This window comes from Pelobates fuscus, chromosome 4 (genome assembly GCF_036172605.1).
Source record: "Pelobates fuscus isolate aPelFus1 chromosome 4, aPelFus1.pri, whole genome shotgun sequence".
NCBI lineage: Eukaryota > Metazoa > Chordata > Amphibia > Anura > Pelobatidae > Pelobates > Pelobates fuscus.
In genome coordinates, this window is record NC_086320.1 from 27,378,769 (window position 1) to 27,399,043 (window position 20,275).

The window sequence follows — 20,275 nt, forward strand, 5'->3', positions numbered from 1 at the left end:
ACTTTTTACGTTTGTTTGCGAGTGTATTTTAGTTTTTTAAATTATGTGTTTTTAATTTTCAGTCTGCACTATTGGTCTCCCTTTGTACTTTTTAGGTTGTGCTTTTTAGTGTTTTATATTTACGATATCAAAGACATTGAGGAGTCTTTTGCACCTCCTGAATTTGGGGTATTTATATTTTATATTACTTTCCCCGTTTGATAGCCACAAGGGTTGTTTTGCATTTTTTTGCGAATCACTATTTTTGTATAATGTGTTTCTATGTGTATTGTGCTTGTATAAGTGTGTGTACACACTAACACAGATAAGTACACAGATATATGACTGTATTGCTTGTCTACATGTATGATTGCAGGGGCAGAGCTCTTCACTATCAGCAACGCAAAAGGGATTTTCAAAATTTGGAACATGGAAGACATGGAAAAATAGTCAAGTTGGAGATTTCCCTAGTTTACTCCAAAAAGTTCACAGTTTAGTTGATAACCCTGTAAGTCAGGGAAGAGGCAGCTGTGCATCATTTTATGTTCTGCAAGCAAGCTGTGAACATTTCTAGATTGTAGAAATGTCCATGGTTTTCAGAATAGATAGAAACATGTGCCTTGTTGGATATTTTTTCTACTCATAAGCTAGGCTATATGAAAAAAAATCTGGAACACGATAGAACTAATCTTAAAGGTACAAATAATACAACTGGTTATGTGCACTATATGGAAGTGAAAAGATTGTGCTCAAACACCTAATAACCTACACCACTTCAAAACATATAATATACATACATATAAAAAGGTGGAGCTCCAAGAAATATGGTACAGTCAATAATCTGTAAAACAAAATTATACAGGCAATAGTGCAACACTGTAAATAAGAATTAAGAATATATAAGATGAGATATTATAACTCACAAGCCTGGAGTCATACCCTCATATGACTCAGGTGGTATGCACTTCTGGACCATTCAAGGATGTCCCAAATCCTTTTTTCTCTCCTCAAAGGCTTGATGGTTCCTTTAAAGGTGCTTGGTGCTTTCTGCTTCCCTTTCTTTTTCCCTTTTATATTTGCTATTAATAGTAATGCAAAATCCCAAAGGATAAGTTCCAAAAAGGTGCTTTATTATGAATAAAAATCAAAATATAAAATGAAATAAAATCATAGAATAAGTCCCAGATACTTGTCTGGTTAGACTAAATAGTCTATAACGGTGTCCAATACGCGTTTCGCCTTATAAAAGGCTTCCTCAGTTGGCTGGTAGGTGATAACCTTCCCTCTCTTTTCTGTTTATAAATCTTCCACTTGCCGGGTCCTGTGTGCCTCTCTTCCACTTCCGGGTTCCATCTCGTGGAATGCAACGTGCGTTCCAACGTGCGCATCCACTTCCGCATTCTTCGTTACGGTGGAACGCACATGCGTTCCAGCGCTTTGCTCTATGTGCATCCACTTCCGCATTCCTCGTTACGGTGGAACGCACGTGCGTTCCAGCGCTTTGCTCTATATGTGTCCCCCTCTGTTTTCGTCATTTGGTGAAACGCACATGCGTTCCACCTTTTGAAATAAAAACGTTATCAATGACATGCCCTATGATACAGTTGAAGACACAGCATCATTCTATTTTCTCTTGCTTAGAGCAAATTACATTATTCATTCTTTTTATCAATTGGAAAGCATATTGACTTCATTTAATAAATAAAGTATCTGTATAAAATCGAATTAATAACGTCATGTAGGCATATTATAAACAAGTAGTTTTAAAAGCTAAATTCAATTTAAAAGGCAAAATATGTCATTTATACAGTAGTGACAGTTTATGAATGTCTTTTTTTTAAAAGATATGTAAAATATCTTAAAATGAAGAAAAGATGTAAATAAAATTGGAAAACCATATTTAAAACCAAAAAACATTATTAAGAGGAATTTTAATTCATAAAATGACATGGTTCAAAGTCATTGTTCAATCCATGTGGAACCATTGTATTAAAGTCACAAATAAATTTAATTTTTTCCCTTCCTATTTTTTGAATGTAATCTCCCCCTCTCCAATCTTTCTTTACCAGTTTAATCGCACTAAAAAACATTCCCATAGGGTTTGAATTATGGACTTTCTTAAAGTGGCTTGAGACACTGTGTGTCTCTACCCCATTTTTTATATTTATTGTGTGTTCGGCCACTCTTGTGTTTAAATTACGAATTGTTCGGCCTACATAAATGAGATTACATGGGCATTTTAGTATATAAATTACTCCCTTATCTGGAATTTTTGATTGATAATAGGTTCCATGTCTGTAATATGTCTTTTCTTGCTTTTAGTGTTTTTACATGCTAGACACTGTCCACATCCATAGAAACCTTTACTCATATTTAAAAAGGTATTATTTGCAGGTATTTTATTTTTATTACAACTCTGTACTAAAGTGTTTTTTAAATTTCTAGCCCCTCTGTAGATTATTTGGGGTTTGTCTGGTAAAATGTTTTTCAGTACAGGATCGTCTTTCAAGATGTGCCAGTGTTTATTAATAATATTGTTTATTTTTATATTATTTCCATTAAAACTACATATAAATGGGACGTTATTCAACATAAGAGATAATAGGATCATAACCAAGAACCACTTTAAAGAAGTCAACGCTAATGGGTATATTGATAAGGAAAGCAGTCATCATGCCCCTTGGCTAACAAATGCCCCCAAGGGTCAATTCCTGAGAATTAGGCGTAATTGCACTAATGATCAGGATTATATAACACAAGCAAATATAATCAAAATACAATTCAAGGCCCTGGGGAGTCAGCACAGCTAAACGGACAAGGGCACATGTATGAGTGTGGGGATGGTGCTAGTAATTGGCTATATGTGTTTAGGGGAGTGGTTATGGGTTTATAGTGGGGCAGGGATCATCTTACATCAGTGCCTTTTGGGATTCTGGCCAGCAAACATCTTCCCTCCCACCCACCCTAATTTTCTGTTTTTGTTCCGTCACAGCTAGCGGGGAGCGTGTCCTTGCCAACAGGGTTGGGGACCAGATGGAATGTCAGGAGATGGACATGGTGGGTCTCAACCTCCCCTGCTCTGTAAGGTAAACTTTTAAGTTACCGAATAGGACGTGCCCACCGAGCAAAAAGCCGGCTGGTGGTAGAGCATTTAAGATGATGGGAATTTTTGGTTTGGACGAGGGGGGAGGCGAGACACCAGTGGGTAAAGTTTTGGTGCATAGGCACCTGGTTAAGTTCGTTGGCAAGGACGGTTATTTAAGTTGGAGGCTGTAGGGCAATAAGTGTAATTTATATGTTAATTATGGTATGTATATGTATATATTTATATGTTTATTTATATTTGAATTAAAGAAAAAGAATAAAGTTCGGATGAGTCCTACAGTTGTAAGTTTAATAAATGCTGTGGCCTGTTTCATCCAATATTCGTTGTTTGTCATTATTGGGGGGAGAATTGGGGTAGTCTCCTTACTCTTAGTCGCACCACATTCCCCGCTACGTACATACATGCAAAAAGGATATGAGGAAGGAAAACTCCAGACAGCGTTAGAAGAGGTTTTAAAAAATCCCCAGAAAAAAAACACCTTGACCTATAAGGATAAGGAAAAAAATAGAAAAATGGGACGGTAATAATGTCCCATTTATATGTAGTTTTAATGGAAATAATAGAAAAATAAACAATATTATTAATAAACACTGGCACATCTTGAAAAACGATCCTGTCCTGAAAAACATTTTACCAGACAAACCCAAAATAATCTACAGAGGGGCTAGAAATTTAAAAAACACTTTAGTACAGAGTGGTACCTTGAATGGTCCAGAAGCGCATACCACCTGAGTCATATGAGGGGATGATTCCAGGCTTGTGAGTTATAATATCTCATCTTATATATTCTTAATTCTTATTTACAGTGTTGCACTATTGCTTGTATAATTTTGTTTTACAGATTATTGACTGTACCATATTTCTAGGAGCTCCACCTTTTTATATGTATGTGTATAATCTTAAAGGTAGACTACAGTGTTCAGAAATCTGCATTCTCAATACTATATTCTTCATGTTCCTAGGTAGATTGTTTTCAGTACCCCAAGTATTCACTATTTTCTTTTAACGTACCTTTTCTCCAGCTCCAAGTCTCCCCCATTCTTCCTCACATGTCTCCAGGATGACTGTCCAATCTAATGCTCCTTATAGAGGAGCATTGGGATAGAATATGCATGCACGGTGCTCATCACAATACACTAATGATTCTCTATGACAAGCCACGATGGCATGGTATGTGTGAAGTCACGTTATGTCTGGGTATGAGAGCTCTCAATCCAGAGGGCTTTGAGGTGTGGTTAAAGCCAAACTTCTAATATTTAAGCAAATGTTTTAGAGGCACTCACAACATGAGATCTACTGTAGGCAGTATAACAACTTCAATTAGATATAGTTTTTATAAAGAGTAATGTCTTCCTTTAGATAAACTTATATCTTCATGGAACTAACCAACAGACACAAGACTGAATTATTGTATATGTTACATAGTAAAATGGGCCTGTACTCTTAATGAAAGGAACAGTGACGTTAAAAATAAAATAAATAAAAACAAGGCAAACCAACAGTCCAGGATTTAGTGATTACCCATGTGTCTAGGCTGTTCAGAAAAAATTAAAAATAAAAAAATAACAAAAAACACCTTTTTAACACCTTAGACACACTCTGGTAATCCCTAAATTTTGGCCTGTTAGTTGTGCCTTGAGAAGAGGGTTGAGGAGTACTGCCCTAGAGGTAGAGAATCTGACTTGTAATAGAAAGGCATGTTTAATACCTGTATATAGGTTTTTTTCTGTCTATTGCTTAACACTACCAAAAATCAAAAAATAAAATGAATGTAATTTATCAAAGTTTCAATTAGTGAATAGATTCACTTATGTGCTGGTTGAAGTAAAAATAATATATTCATTACGTGACATCTCAAACATTTTTTATGCCCATACAGGAAGTGAACCCTTGCGGCCAGTGTAAAAACTAAAATCTAAACTACTAGGCTATGGGCGGCAACCTTCGGCACTATAGATTTTGTGTACTACATCTTCAGATGTATCCAGATAGTACTATTGTTCTTACATACACAATGCTGGTAAAGCATCAGGGAAGATATAGTCTACACCTGCACTAGACTAAAAGAAGAAGCTTAATTTCAGAACTCCATCTCAAAACCTAAGCAGATTCAGCATAGACATTTTCTTTGTGGATTTGTCTCAATAAAAGGTCTTCTCCAACCACAGTAATGTATGCCTGCTGAAAATCGTTCCTACAATTGCAGCACTGTGTGTCGTCTAAGCAGGCATTACATCCACCAATCCCATCAATATGTGTGGCTGTTGAAGCAGGCTTAAAGGCTATCACACATTTCCAGTAAAGGCACAATACTTCTACGTCTTGTCCTGTACCCTCAATATTTTCATTTTTTGGGAGGAATAGTAGAACTCAGACTAAAGAGTTTCCTGCGTAATGATAATACTTAATTTGCAACCATTTCAGTTTATCACAACTCAAATATATCACAGAAAATAAAGATTGGCATTGCCTACCTTACATTTTTACTTCTAAGTCCTCCAAAAGTCTATTTCCTTGTACAAAGAAAATAGAAACTATACGCTGGCAAAAATGTAAATCGTAGGCAAACATAATTAAACTGGAACATTTCCCAAATCAACTATTCTTCTAGCTTGGCAATTTTGAGCTAGAATGTTTTAGTTTATTTTCCTATTCTTCACAAACGATCTTCCATCAACTAACGTACTGCGCACTGACGTTTTTAAAAGTTTTAGATAGAAAATTACATGATGTATAGTTTTATAGATTTACCCAAAATATACATACACAGTATACATTAAATTTACACTTACCCAAGTTTTAAAATCGTAAATATCCGTCTTCCCAGTTCTTGTTACCTGCTTCCTGGCAGAAGAAAAAACAAACAGGAAAATTATTTGAAATTAAATTTAAATATAAGAAACAAAAACTGAGCAGGAATAGAAAAAAAAAAATTAAAAAGTATGGCAAAGAGATTAAAAAATAAAAATGTTAGTGTAATTTTTTTAAAATTATTAAGTACTTAGATTTATAGACAGCATCATTGTCAAAAAGCTAGTTATGAAATTTTACATTGTTTTAAATAGAAAACTATAGGTTTTTAATGCTATTAAAAATAAATGTTTAAAATGGTAATTTAGGGGCTTTTCAATTAAAAAAACAAAACTTCTAGATTTGTATTCCACCTGCTTTTATTGGTTATATTAAGAGAAATTAAGGAATATTAAAATTTTATTTCATTTATTTACCTTTGCAAATGAAGATCGTTTTAAGGGTTACACATCCTCTGCCACTGATGAAAGCGATCTCAATTAGTCAAGTCAGAAAGTCTTTAAAAGCTTTGTGCTAATTGCTCCCACCACGGTACGAAGTGCTCATTAAGGAACCAAAATTCTTTTAAATTCCAAAGTTGCACTAGTGAAAAAATGCTCAACAGAATGAAACTAGTCACATTTATTTCAGGAAAATTCATTCTCTATTTTAAAACCATTTTTAAATGCATTATTTTTTTTTTTTTTTGCATTTTTTTTTTTAAAGGTTATTCAAACCCTTTGAATACTTTATACAGCATTTAGTCTACTGTGAGCCAGTATCTTTATAGGTTTATACCAATTTTAAAACCAGACTGAACAATGTTTATTGTAAACCTTTTAAAATATATAAGTAATTTACCCTGTTTATCATTGTAAATTTGTAATTTACCACTATTTATATTTGTTTTTTAAAAAATAATGCATAAAATTACTATTTCACACACAGTGGATTTTCCTTCAAAAGTTTATTTAGTATTAAGCAACAGTAAAATTTGCTCAACACTACAGTACATGTTCAAGACTCGTTACAAAAAGATACCACATTTGCATTTGTAGTTTTCTCCTTTATGCAGTTTTACAAGAGAAAAGGTAGCAAATTGTTAAAGTAAAGCTGAGAACTAAAAAAATAAAATAAAATAAAGTTTGTTCAAAACCTTTAAAATAAAAAGGTTACGCTTATGTTAAAAGAATAGATTAACATATTTAGTAAACCTAACTTGTTTAACACTAGTTAATCAAAAGTTAAATTCATTCTTTTGATCCCCACCTATTTTCAAATACAGACTAGAAATAACATTTTTTTTTTACAGCTTGTTTTGTATCTTTTCATTTGGTATTTCAAAAAAGAAAAAGAAAAAAAAAGTTTAGGTTGAGTCCATCCATTCACAGAATTAGAACTTTTTTTTTTATAAAGGGAGTGTTCATAGAAAAAAATTACTTTGAACAGTATACAGGGCTGGAGAAGAATGGATAATTCACAACGTCAGACTGTACAATCAGTATCTTGCATATGGCTGGTCTCTGTAGCTTCCTTTTGTGACTCTTGCCGATGCAGCCTTGTGTCTTGAGTTTGCCCAGTCTTCTTGCCCTATAAGAAAATATAAATAAAAATATGGGTGTGTCTTTCCATTATTAGAGGACTAGATTGTAAGCTCGTTTGAACAAGGTCCTCCTAACCTGTTGTTCCTGTAACATTTTTTTATTATCTGATTTATTGTTAAATTCCACCCCCATCCACTTTATAATATTGTAAAGTGCTGCAGAATAAGTTGGCACTATATAAATGCTAACAGTGATAATGATATACCAAATGTTTTATTACATAGTCTCTGTTGGGGGGAGTGGGGTTAAAGGACATTTCCATGAGCAAGGGATAAGTAAAGAGACAGAGATAAGCTGTGACTTTGGATGGCAGGATTTTTCTCTTTAGTGGTACTAGACTAATCCTTTATTAAATATTGGGGAAGAATTATATTTTTGGAGTAGTGGGTCTTTTCTATAGAAATGTATAACAAAAAAAAAACAAATCCTATGGCACATTATGTTCTGAAAGCCAAGAAACATAATATGCCTACATTAGTATCAAACATGAATGAAAAAAAAAAATGAAAATATCTAATAAAAAGTTACCAACACTACACTATATAAATGTTAATAAGGGGGCACTCTAGACACCAATACCTCTGCAGTTTACTGTAGTGGTTTTGGTACAAGCAGTCCTTTAGTACCATCCCTCCATTCCCACCCTGTTCTAAAATATGACATTTATGAGTAGTTTGTCACATGAAGAAGACCGCCCAAAGTCTAGATCTACTGCTGCCACACAGATTCTTGGACTATAGTTAATGCGTAATTGTTATTTCCATACTTTACAAAGTTTAAGCATTTGAAGGACACAATAGCTTATTGTTCTGTATTTGTTTGATCTTAACCGAACAGTTACTTCCAGCTCACAAATAAATACCACAGTCCTCTAAGGTCAAATGGCTTTGAATGGATAATTTCTAAGTTAAAGTTACATTCTCGGACTGGCAGCACAGGTGCTAATTAATTGCTTGGAGGAGACTTGATTTGTATATGTCCAATCAACTTAGAATGATTTAACATCAAACAGGAGAACAGCACCCAAGGACTAAATCGCAACATACCCACTGCAATAAGATATAGTGATTATGATGCTTTGGGTGTCCATTTAAATATATTATGATCACAAAACAATATGACTGATAATTTGAAATTATAAATAAAACATGTATTTGAGGGTGCGAGAACTACTTTAAGAATTTGGTTATGATATAAGCATATTGTGAGCTGCTTTTTTTTTTTTTAACTGTATACAGGTTGAAAGTGCACAAAGTGAATACATAGAGGATATTGTAACAGAAGGAGTTAAAACGCGTTTAATACATACTCACCATACGAGTCATAAGATTCCTCTCCGATCCCATGTCCGTAGTCATAATAATCTGCTGTGCTGATTAAACAGAATAAAGAACTCCGTCAGATCTAATTATTATTGGGCGATTCATTGTTACTAGAAAAAAGTGATTAGTTCAGTTATATGAAATATATATTCTGTTTCATGTTCTTTGCGTTCTACAAATACAATATAGATTGGGGTAGGCAATCATTAACGCTCTAGGTGCTGTGGGCTACTACTACATCTACTACAGGCAAAGCTAATCCACAATATCTGCAATGTCAAAAGTTTCCTACCCCTGATATAGATAATGAGATCTAAAGATACACGTGTGTATATAGAATATATATATATATATATATATATATATATATATATATATATATATATACACACAAATGACAATTACTTAAGATTACATGTTGAAAAAAATAATATTACATTAAAAATGTAGGCGGGTTTTAAGTTTTAATATGGGGTAGTTTAGGCAATATCTTTTGATATTTCAGGTTTTCAAAGACAAAGAGCAAAGAAGGCTTTTCTATACTAGTTTATTTACAAAAAATAAAATCAGAGAAATAATTTAATCTTGACTGTTTAGTCAACTGCACAGATTTTAAAAAAAAAATCTGTCAATTATTGCTTGTAATGAAATTAGCACTCAAACCGTATATGTTCCACGCCATTTATTTTTTATTGTCTAAAGACAAAAGTATGTAGACCTTTCCTAGGTTATAACATACAGTGTGTTGCAAAAGTGAGCATTGCAGAGTAATTACTACATTTAATGCATGTAAGAATTACGTAGATCTTAAGGATAACAAACTGTACGGAGCTGCCCCTTTGTTGGGATTAGGTTAATGGGAATGTTTACACAAAAATACAGTTTAAGGCAGCTTCTACTACTCTACTCTAATAAGGAACAAAGGAGAACTATCCATGCTGGGACCGATTGGAAAAAGCATCATTTTGGAGAGAATGAGAAACACTTGGCTCCAGTTCTTTAAACGAAGAGTAAACGTTGTGCAAATCTATTTGTGATGGACATGAAAAATGACCTACATTTTAACATATCATTTGTGCTTTTACGCCTGTAGCTCTCCAAGTTATTAGCCTTTGAGTTTTACAATTTAAATGTCATAAATGTCAGTTGGTAACACTGGAAGGGTTAATTTTTAACAAAGAAGTTAATCTTAAATTCTGGAAACTGATAATGTACATTTAAACCAGTTTACCTGTTCCTGACATGCATGCCTCAGGAAATAAATTTGTAGATAATAGGAGGAGAATGGGCAGGGAATAAGAAGAGAAATATGTAATTTAATGGGTGGACATTGGGTTATTTAATACCAGGACCTAGCCTGCAAGAGAGTGTCATCTTCGTGAATTTTCATTTTCTTTGTACATTCAGCATGTATTATTACAGGGAACAGGCCTATTCACAGGTCCTTGCAGCCGTTCTAATTCTCAGACCGCAAGTGCGTGCTCTAGGCCCATCATTTTTTATCCAGGTACATTAAGGTTGATTTACCCTGAAAAGTAAAAATCATCATCTTCATTTCATCTACGATTTTGGGATGCCAGGTATAAAAAAAAAAAAAAAAAAAAAAAAACCAAACAAACCACTTTTATAAATTCTTGGAATTGCTTGGATAGCCTTGCCTTTGATATATTTTAACTGCAATCATGGGAAATATGATTAGTACTGCAAAATAATTGTCTATTTAGTATCACAAGTGTTTAGCTAGATTATGCGTATTACCTTTTGTTTTTGGTTTTCTCTAACATTTTATTAAGCATTATCTTTTGCTGCACTTTGAACAATTGTCATTTGGGGGTTAACGGTTTGGATATATCTCTGCCAAAATACCTGATGCAGCTAATCTAAATTATAGCTACACAAAATTAAAAGGTTTGAATTCTTGCAACTATATGTGGGCTTCCAGTAACTCTGTTGATGTCCATTGTGCGTGCAAATAGGTTACATTAGGACACATGGCTGTGGCCATCTAGATGCTCTGTGAAGCACATGGTCAGCAGTCATCTTGGAACTCCCAAGCCAAATGGCAAGATGCCATCTTGTAACTGCATAAACACAAATACAGTAGTTATTGTGAAACCCTTTGAATTGCGCAAACCAATTCATCCAAAACCATGTACCACAACATGATTGAAACCAAGATGCCCATTTCAAGACTGTGCCTATTCCATTGTAACATTGTTTAAATTGGTCTGTATCTGTAAGTAAACCCGATTATAAAAATCACTGTGTATGCTTTCACTCTCTTGGAATACTATGTGAACAGTTAAAATATATTTTTTAAATACTAACATACATTGTGAGAGCCAACTCAGTCTCACATACATAGAAATATTTTATCAAATGAGAATATATATTTTTGCACAGTGACCATGCTCAGAGAAGAAAATATTTTGAAAATGGGTCAAAATGACCACAATGAATAGGTGTTTGTGTTATTACTATAAAACAGAATGCCCGTTAACCAAATCATGTGAAGGCTATATTATGAATGACAGCCGATTGACACATCCACTCAAATTAGGCATCCAGTCCTTGTAACAGATGCAAAATGTAATCCAAAACTGCCCATGTAGGTTTGGGGAGTAAAACAAAAATATTCTAAATCTCCCCCACTTCCTGCTAAAAAAGTTAAATTGTATGTGCTTCAAGAGGAAAGCCTTTCAGGTAAAATATAATTAAAGCAAGACAGTATGTATTATTCAAGAAAATGATTATGTGCATTATTCACTCTATTTTGTAAAGGAAACATAAGTAAATATTACTTTCCAATGCATATCGTGCTTGCCATTGCTTTGTGGGAGAGGGACACTTATCTGAACAAAGACCAAGCAGGCAAGAGCTAGTGCACGATCCCAAATAATGACAGCCTCTAATAAAGATAACGGACCAATTGAGGCCAAGATGCCTACCCAAAGGAAGCCAGAGTAAACTCGTTAAAAAGAGGTGTTACCGTGCAAGGATAAGACACTCTCTATATACAATATATAAAAATGTGGGTTCAAGTTCTAAAGGTGGAGTAGTTAGAAAATATTTAATTGGTTTCCCTGGCTTCACATCTATAATTTTGACACTAGATTATAATTGGGTTATAGTCCTAAAACTTAGAGACATAACCAATTAGTGTGTGAGAGATATAAACAAAGCACTTTTACATTTCCATGTTGGAGAGAGGAAACCAACGTTTATAAAAATTAGTCACTTTTCTTCATAACGTAATCTGATTTTTCAATCAAGCCCTTGCCAATACCAGGATGTTCAGTCTTTGAGTTATTTTTATAATCTTCCCATTGGCATAAGACAAAACATGTCAGGAAAAGCCAAAGTGTCTTAAGAATCTTAGTCCACAGCTGTTGCAGTGTAATATACAGTCTGTCTTATCTTGACCAGAAGAAAAGGTAATCATACTAAAACGTAAGAATTTTATTATGCTTCGACTAAATATTTTGAAGGTACTGTATTTCATCATAACAAATCAATGTTCTAAAATGTAAGACTGAAAAAGAGTTGGGGGAAGCGAGCACGCACGCAGATATGCACGCACAAACACACAAAATGAGAAGCAATAAAAAAAAGGGGTCAATTGTTCCTTATTTTGCATTCAACAACTTTGCACCATAATAGAGTATTTTTTTGCAGGAATCAATTGAAATGTCAATCCTGCACTGTCTGATCAGAAGTATCTCTGTAGTCATCTTACTGCTATTAAGCAGATGGTGCATATAAATCCAAACTGGCCAGCCTCGTTTCTGTATAGTATTTTTTTTTTTTTTTTTTTTATAACCCCTTATAAGTCTTGGGTATACTGAACATTATATGGCAAACTCGCAAAATTCTGGTTTTATTACATATATCCATACGGTTTCCCTTGCATATAGTCCTGAAACCTTAAGCACCACAATAAATGTTTTGCCAATTTAAAGAAATGCTGGGATTGTTTTTGTTAGCCTTTTTATAGTCAGACACAATCATGAAACATGAATATTCTAAAACATTTTTCAGATTTCTACATATTCAAGTGCTAATTTTGCAACTTTTTCAAAATATTTTAGCTTTATATCTTATTTTATTGTTCTTTAAATTATTAAGACACACTGAGGCCAAATTGTATCACAAATTTACCAGATGCTTTACAACTTATGCCTAGCTAATTTACACAATGCAGAATATTAATGTCCTACTTCAGGATTCCTTCTGTGGATACAGTTAAAAATTATATCAGATCAGCAAATTCTGTTTAACTTTTGCATTTGGGGATTTGTTGCTACGGATCTTTTGTATCATAATACACAATTAAATAGAAATGTTAATTACAAGTTATTCGATCAGAATATAGATCTTTGCAATAAGAATTCCTTCTCAGCAAACCAGTTTCTAGACATTTTCCATATGTGGCTCTAGTCATCCATAGAAAGATTGTAGGAAAAAAATACAGTATGGGGAAATTGGTAGAGATATTCTCTATCAGTTCTACAAACTAACTGCACTCTCCAAAAGCTCTATAAAAACCGTAAGATAGAAAGATGGATAATTATTCTCAGAAAATCAGCAGATTTTCTGGTTTCCATAAGTTAAAATGGTTTAATGATGCTCTTTTTAGGAAACTATACCTTTATTGGGTGATAACACGCACATCAGATACATTGACATTCTTTAGCAGATTATTTTTTACTTGTACATTTTTGAACTTAAAATATACTTAAATAAAGCCACCGGGATATTAAGAGACAGAGTTATTAATGCCATCTTAATTCAAAAACAGATAAAAGTTTGTTCTGTTTTGTTTTGAGTTTTTAAAATAAAAAAAATAGAAAAAAATTGTATTGTAGGAAATTAAATTAAGAAGAAAAAGATTATTGTTCGACTTCATATATGTCACTATTAGAACTGCACCCTCATATTGGTCTTTTTACATTGTAACAAGTCATCTACTACCATGGACACCATTAGACTGTTCCTGCTGACTGTGCCACTTTCAGATCTTTGGCAGTAAGGGGTTATCCATCAATCATAATTCAGAGGCAATGTAGTTAGTAATATGAAGTTTAAGATGAGAATATAATACCGTTTGCAGAGCACTTAAGACTTGTCTTTATAAAAAGGAGATATTGGTTCAAAGTTCTAAATGTTAATCAGCAAGAAGAATCCATTTGTTTCCATGGCAATAGCTCAACGTTAGACCTTTGCCCCACATGTATTCTTAAGATGTAACACTCATTGTGTTGATGTGTAGGGAAATATCTTTAAAACATCACCTTCCAATTTCTTACAAGATCTACAGATTTAACACCACTTATAAATTTCAAATGTTTTCCTTAATGATCAGTATTTTTCTGTCTCTTCCCCCCTTTATTTGTATACTGGAAAACATATTGTAATTGTATACGTGTTAGCCTATTCCAAAGGGGTCCAATAACGTGGCCTGGACTAGCATAGAAGTTTTTAGAATGTCTTTTCTCACTGTGAATCATAGTTATTTCTATTGAAAATTAATGTGTTATAGTATAAACCTCCATTTTTATAGTGCAAAGCTATATATATATATATATATATATATATATATATATATACATACTTGTGGGACAATAAAATTCAATCAGATGCAATTTATGGTAAAAAAGATACAGAATGTTTGCACACTTGTAGGTCTTTATTCTTATAAAAGTAATGTTTTACTGTAGTCCATTATAATAGGCTACATGGGGGAAGAGAGACTAAAAGTTAAAATACTAAAGACAGCAATACCATTATAAAAGCAGAAAATAATTAAAAATACAATAAACTAAATAAACACAAAAGTATCCAGTGCAAAAAAAATCAAAGAGAATTTGGTTTGGTCATACTATTAATTCCCACCATAGAAGGTGTATGGTTAATTGTCATTGGAAGTATTGCTCTGGCAAGTACAGAGTTAAACGTAGCAGGACATAGGGTTTAATTCCTGGAGGATAGAAGGCTCGGGCTCACAGCTTTAGCTCATACAGTTTTTATTAGTATAGAAAGTCAGCACATTCAGATAAACTGCAAGTACGTGCTTCTATCAAGAGTCCACTTGACCTTAATTATCACCAAATCTGGGAAACAGAAATATTGCAAAGCACCCCAAAAATGGTTTAGTTTAATTTGCTTTGGGAATCAATTTTTTTTTTTAAATATCCAAATAGCAAGCTTTCTAAAATTACATCATGTTCTTATAAAAATTCTTGATGGGAAATTTGCATCTACTCAACATTTCTGCAGGTAGATCTTTAACATGTTCCTATTTTTACCCCAAATATCACAAAACACTCAGAGCTAGCTTAAGAAAATTTGACATATGCAAAGTAAATAAGACCTTACAAGAAAATGTAAAATAAATATTAAAATAATATATGTCCTCTATTTCTTACATCTTAATTCATTTTGTTAACAAAAAAAAAAAAAGTGACTTTAACTCAGAGACACTAAGTGGAACCAGGAATGGCCAAAGTGTTTATTCCATTTGGACTGATTTTGTGTTCTATCCTACACTTTATTAAATTGTATTTTAAAAGGCATGTTGTAGCCCACTGGCCACCTATAAAATCAACACAGAAGAATTGGCTGGAAGATAAAACTATATAAAGACCGAACATTACCTGGTATAGGCTTCATCTAAGGCAGCACACTATATAGCCATCCAGCTAAAGTAATATCTTTGCTTATAGACATAGCAACCACTATTTTTTCTATGCTAGATTATAGAAGCATGTGCTAGTTTTACTTAGGTTTTCTTTTCCATCATGTGGGGACACACAATTTGGACCTAATCACAATGTAGTACCCCATGCATGTATATTACCTTATTCATCTGAAAAGTAACCAGTCTTCATGCATTTGAGATAGGATTTATTCATGGTACAGAGTGACAGGGAAAAGCATCAACAATCAAAAGAATAAATCATAAAAATGTCCCTTTTTACACAAGTCTGGGCCTTTGGAGCAGTAACAATAAGAGATAGCACATTTAGAAGCGTCAAACGGTTCTTGAACTAGTGCATAGCACAATGAAATTGCATTTTCCTTATTATTAAAGTAATTTGAAAATAATGTAAAAAAAGTATTGTCCATCCATGGTGATTTGAGAATAATTGGAAGGCTGGGATAGTTCCAGTCAGGCAGTCATTTTGTATCTAATACTAGGTAGCAAATGCAGGAATGTAACTGAATGCATCTTTCTTTCAAAGCCATATAGTTTTAGCTTAATACCAGAAATCTAAACCCATAAAATCAAGCAAAATGAGTATTCTTAACATTACCTGAAATGGTATATATGGTCATGATCCTTTAGAGTAACTGAACTCCTCTACTCAAAATGTTCGATCTATGGACTGCGGGGAGGTATCAAACTGTGCTTGTAACAAGCTAGTGGAAAGTTCATATGAGGTGGCAGTAAAGCCAATGATTGCAATGTGTTGGTAGCCTTAGTTATATCTCTCAACACTTTTCTAAATTTTGTTAGGGTGTTCGATCAATTGTGTGTACATAGAGTCTAGAAATATAAACATTTATCCTCAGAAATTAAAATGTGAAAAAACAAAACAAAACATAGGACTTCTTTTGTACTCCGACATCGAGTAGGCAGAATATATATATATTTACATATGCATACACACTTTGACAATATTATACAGTGTTTGTCATGCAGTAATAGTAACTGCTTACAAAAAATGATGATATATTACAAAAAGAGCAATACCTGCACAAAGTATGAAGCATGACATGAATTCCAATGTGTTTAGATAAATATTCCAATCTCAAGCTACACAAGTTTGTAATCAAGTGTTTAATCGCGTCTACTGCCAGTTTTATAGGTTGGGTTGATTTCCGTGGATGCAAAGATTATTTTGATAAAACCTAGCAATTCAATTTGACTGCTAATAATATTGTGGATATTCCATTCTGTATTAAAGCTGATGGGTATAGCTAACCTTTGACAATTGCTCAAAATGTAAACAAAACAGAAGATGCATTTTCCAACAACCTTGCATACTAAAGTGGATCAAGGGATACACCTTTCAATGATGTAAATAAGAACTGCCGCTCGATTTTTTTTTTGCTTCACTGATAAATCTAATCTGAGTTATCTTTAGAGGATCCCAGGAATTTGAAAAACCAGTTTGAGTATTCAATAATACAAAATAAAACCAACTTACTTCTGTCCTTGTGAGTTGTAGTTATTTTCGTAAGAATCATAGCTCTGTTCATCGTAGGCCGTTCCATATCCATCATCATAATCCTTGGTGGGAAGAAAATGGATTTTATTTTTTATTAAATGGTAATTTAATATAAACATTAAATATAAACTTTTTTTGAATGAATGGTTTGATCATTTTCGATACTTTAAAGAGTACACATTTTTAAGAACGTGTATTTTTAGAATATTCCCATCTTAACGAAAAGTACAGAGATTCTTCATAAGCCACCTACGGTAATCTTTCATCACTGGGGGAAAACAAAAATGAAAAAACAAAACAAAAAAAACAAGTAAGATCAAAATGTCTAGGTTTAGGTGGGTTTGTTGCACTGCCACATTACACTAGAATTCTTTCATTAAAAATAAAGGATTTAATCTGTCATCCACTATGTGTACAGCTCACTGTACAATTTGTTGACTTTTTTTTTTGTTATCTATAGACACCAAAACAAACAAATACTTAAACAGCGAGTTTAATTATTTGTTTGTTTTGGGGTCTATCTATTATATTGGGTTTTTGGAGTATCCACTGAGTGCATATAGCAGCTAAACTAAAAAAAAACTTTCTATCTTCTATCACAAAGCGCCATTGGTTTACCACACCTTATTTGTGTTCGTTCTATTTATTTTTTATAATCTATTGAATGGATTTTAGATTTGATACCACTGATCTGCATGGTGATTATCTAAATTTAAAATACAGGAATGCAGTGCAAACCCCTCATTACACACATATGGGGGTCTTCATTATCCATGTCAAAAACGTTGGTAAATCTAACAGGTGAATCTATCTTCTCAACATTATCTTTGCAATGTAAAGGTTTGTTCATAAACACAATTTCTCTCTCAGGAACTATTGTTTGTTTTCTTTACTCAAAAGAAAGTATTAATAGAAATTACTTTTGAACGGATAACATATTATGCTGTCTGGTGAGACAAGGATGTATTTTGATAGCTGATGAAATAGTGATGTAACAATACTGTAGTGTATATTATATATAGATATATACCAAGAGAATACAGCCTGAGATGTCCCAGTGTTATGGATGGAAATTAATGTTAGTAAGATGTCTATTTGCTTAAAATGGCTGCTAGAGCACCCCCTCCCATCCTGTGTTCATTAACTGCTCAAAATGGCTGCTGCTAAAGCACCCCTCCCATCGTGTAAAGAATGTCATGTACTGAGATAGCATCTCAAGAGAAACTGGACCCAGAATGCTGGTGACACCACACTTTAGATGAGGTACAGTAGATAAGACACTTGGCATCTACCAATTAAAAATGTATGCTTAGTGTTATCTCATGTTTTGCATATGATGTATTAATGTCTTTATAAGGGGCTCCCCGCCCCCCCTGATTAAAGATTACAAAGTCTTTCATTGACCTGAAACCAGTGTGATTTACTTCAGCATGCATGCATTCTATTTTAAACAAATTTGGACAGGGGTAGATACTAAAGTAAACACTTGGTTTGATCTAAAACACCAGCTTTGACAGGAATAGCCAAACAGTTGCCAATGTCAGCAGGTTGTTATGTCAGTGTGAAATATCACTGTTGGTGAATGTGCATTTGAGTGTGCATGTTAACGTAGGCGTAGGTGGAGCACAGAGCAGCATTACTACACCACATTTTCTACTCTGCACCTGTTCTACATGTTTGATATCCTCCACTATTTCACAAATATCCTCCAAATAACCATTTTTAACATACAAAATACTCTCCACTGTTAAGCTACTGTAACACATTTCCCTGTGCTAGATATCCTCCACAGCCTTCTCCTTGTCCTGGGTACCTTCCACAGAGAGGTATCAACAACATCTCATTAACAAGGCCCAAAGAAACGATGGTCAGGGGTTCCTGTATCTCTCGTGCAGAGAGAACTTGCTGACATTTCAGTTCTAGACTGCTCTTATGGGTGAATTAACTCCGATATGCCTTGGAACTGGTTCTCGCTGTAATGGCACAAGTGAGCAAAAACCATTTTGAGACCTGAGTTGGGAAGGGCAAGCTACGGAGTTCCTCTAAGCTTTTGTCCATTCTCATCGTTCTCATATGCTTTGTTTTCCCCTCTCCATAATGCCAAGTATTCCCCACAGCATCCCTTCCTATGCCTAGTTTCCTTCACATACTCCCCTTAACCTGGCAAAAAAATTAATTAAAAAAAATATACAGCCGATTCCCAAACCAAAAATATATTTGTTTCTCCCAAACTGTCAGAACTTATGCTTTATGACCAAACGGTTTTTAAACCTAAAATACACAAAAGAGGAAAAAAACAAACCAAAAAAAAAATCATTTTGACTAGGATATCTTCCACAATAAACATTTATCATTTTGTAGCAGTGGTAAATATTACAGAAGCATGCTGGCTTTTATCACTGACAGAGGGCTGACCATGTATTATGAAAAACCATGAAAATAGATTGCAGCCTTAGGTTCCATCACAAGGTAAATGAGGCATTGAAAGTGTAAAGACATTAGAAAGTCATCACACAGGTACAATACTTTAATTCCATAAGACACTTTGGATGCTATGCACACAATGAGTTGTGTTCATTAAACACTGAAGGTACCAAACTAAAACCGTAGCTAAAATAACTAAACTGAGACTAGGACAGTTGGTCATTTTTTCCAAATCAGATATTTCGGCCTACAATTTAGTTTTCAATTCACTACCATGTGCTGTTTAATGTATAAACCCCTTTGCATATTTATAACCTGCCTTGCTAGCTTATGAGATGATTAGCAGTATTTTATGGACGATCACCTATATATTTACTTTTTGCTATTTGTTTCAAATTATTTTTATTTAATTATTATTTTATTTTTTCTTCACTGTCCTTCTATCCATTTGTTTTAATGTTTTTTTTTTTTTTTAGCAATAGTGATGCATGCAACGATTTTGTGCTTAAAGTACATAACCACCCCATTAATTCTAACCCCAATCTGACTCTGGGAGTATTCCTTGGTTTTAATGCTCAGTTTTATTTCAAGAGTCCGGTTTTAGTTTAGTCGTAGAGTACAATATATTTGGCTGTGTTTTTTCCACGTTGTGTTGTAAATGTATTTGCTCTGTGCACAGTGCAACTTCTCAATGTGGTGTTCCTCGAATATCCTGGCAAACCATTCATCAGAGGTGCAGATTTATTAATTAAGCATTCATCAGAGGTGCAGTCATTAATGGCCAAGGCTTTACCCCAAAAATATGTTCAAACAGTTATG

General features: G+C 33.7%; 1 protein-coding gene across 2 annotated transcripts in view; it reads right to left on the reverse strand.

The window, feature by feature from the left end:
• Positions 1 to 20,275, reverse strand: part of KHDRBS3 (KH RNA binding domain containing, signal transduction associated 3) — an 86,246-nt gene that overhangs the window by 14,762 nt on the left and 51,209 nt on the right. The window contains exons 7-10 of one of the 2 annotated variants that reach the window (XR_010090734.1): positions 17,012 to 17,094; positions 8,793 to 8,851; positions 7,316 to 7,465; positions 5,878 to 5,929 (exon numbers count right to left, since the gene is read on the reverse strand). Coding sequence is in view for 1 of the 2 variants with exons in the window: in XM_063451037.1 (XP_063307107.1) it covers positions 7,374 to 7,465; positions 8,793 to 8,851; positions 17,012 to 17,094 (234 nt within the window). In the remaining variant the exon portion in view is untranslated. Of the gene's footprint in view, positions 1 to 5,877; positions 5,930 to 6,827; positions 7,466 to 8,792; positions 8,852 to 17,011; positions 17,095 to 20,275 lie in introns of those variants that run through there. The other variant, XM_063451037.1, reaches the window with a different exon arrangement.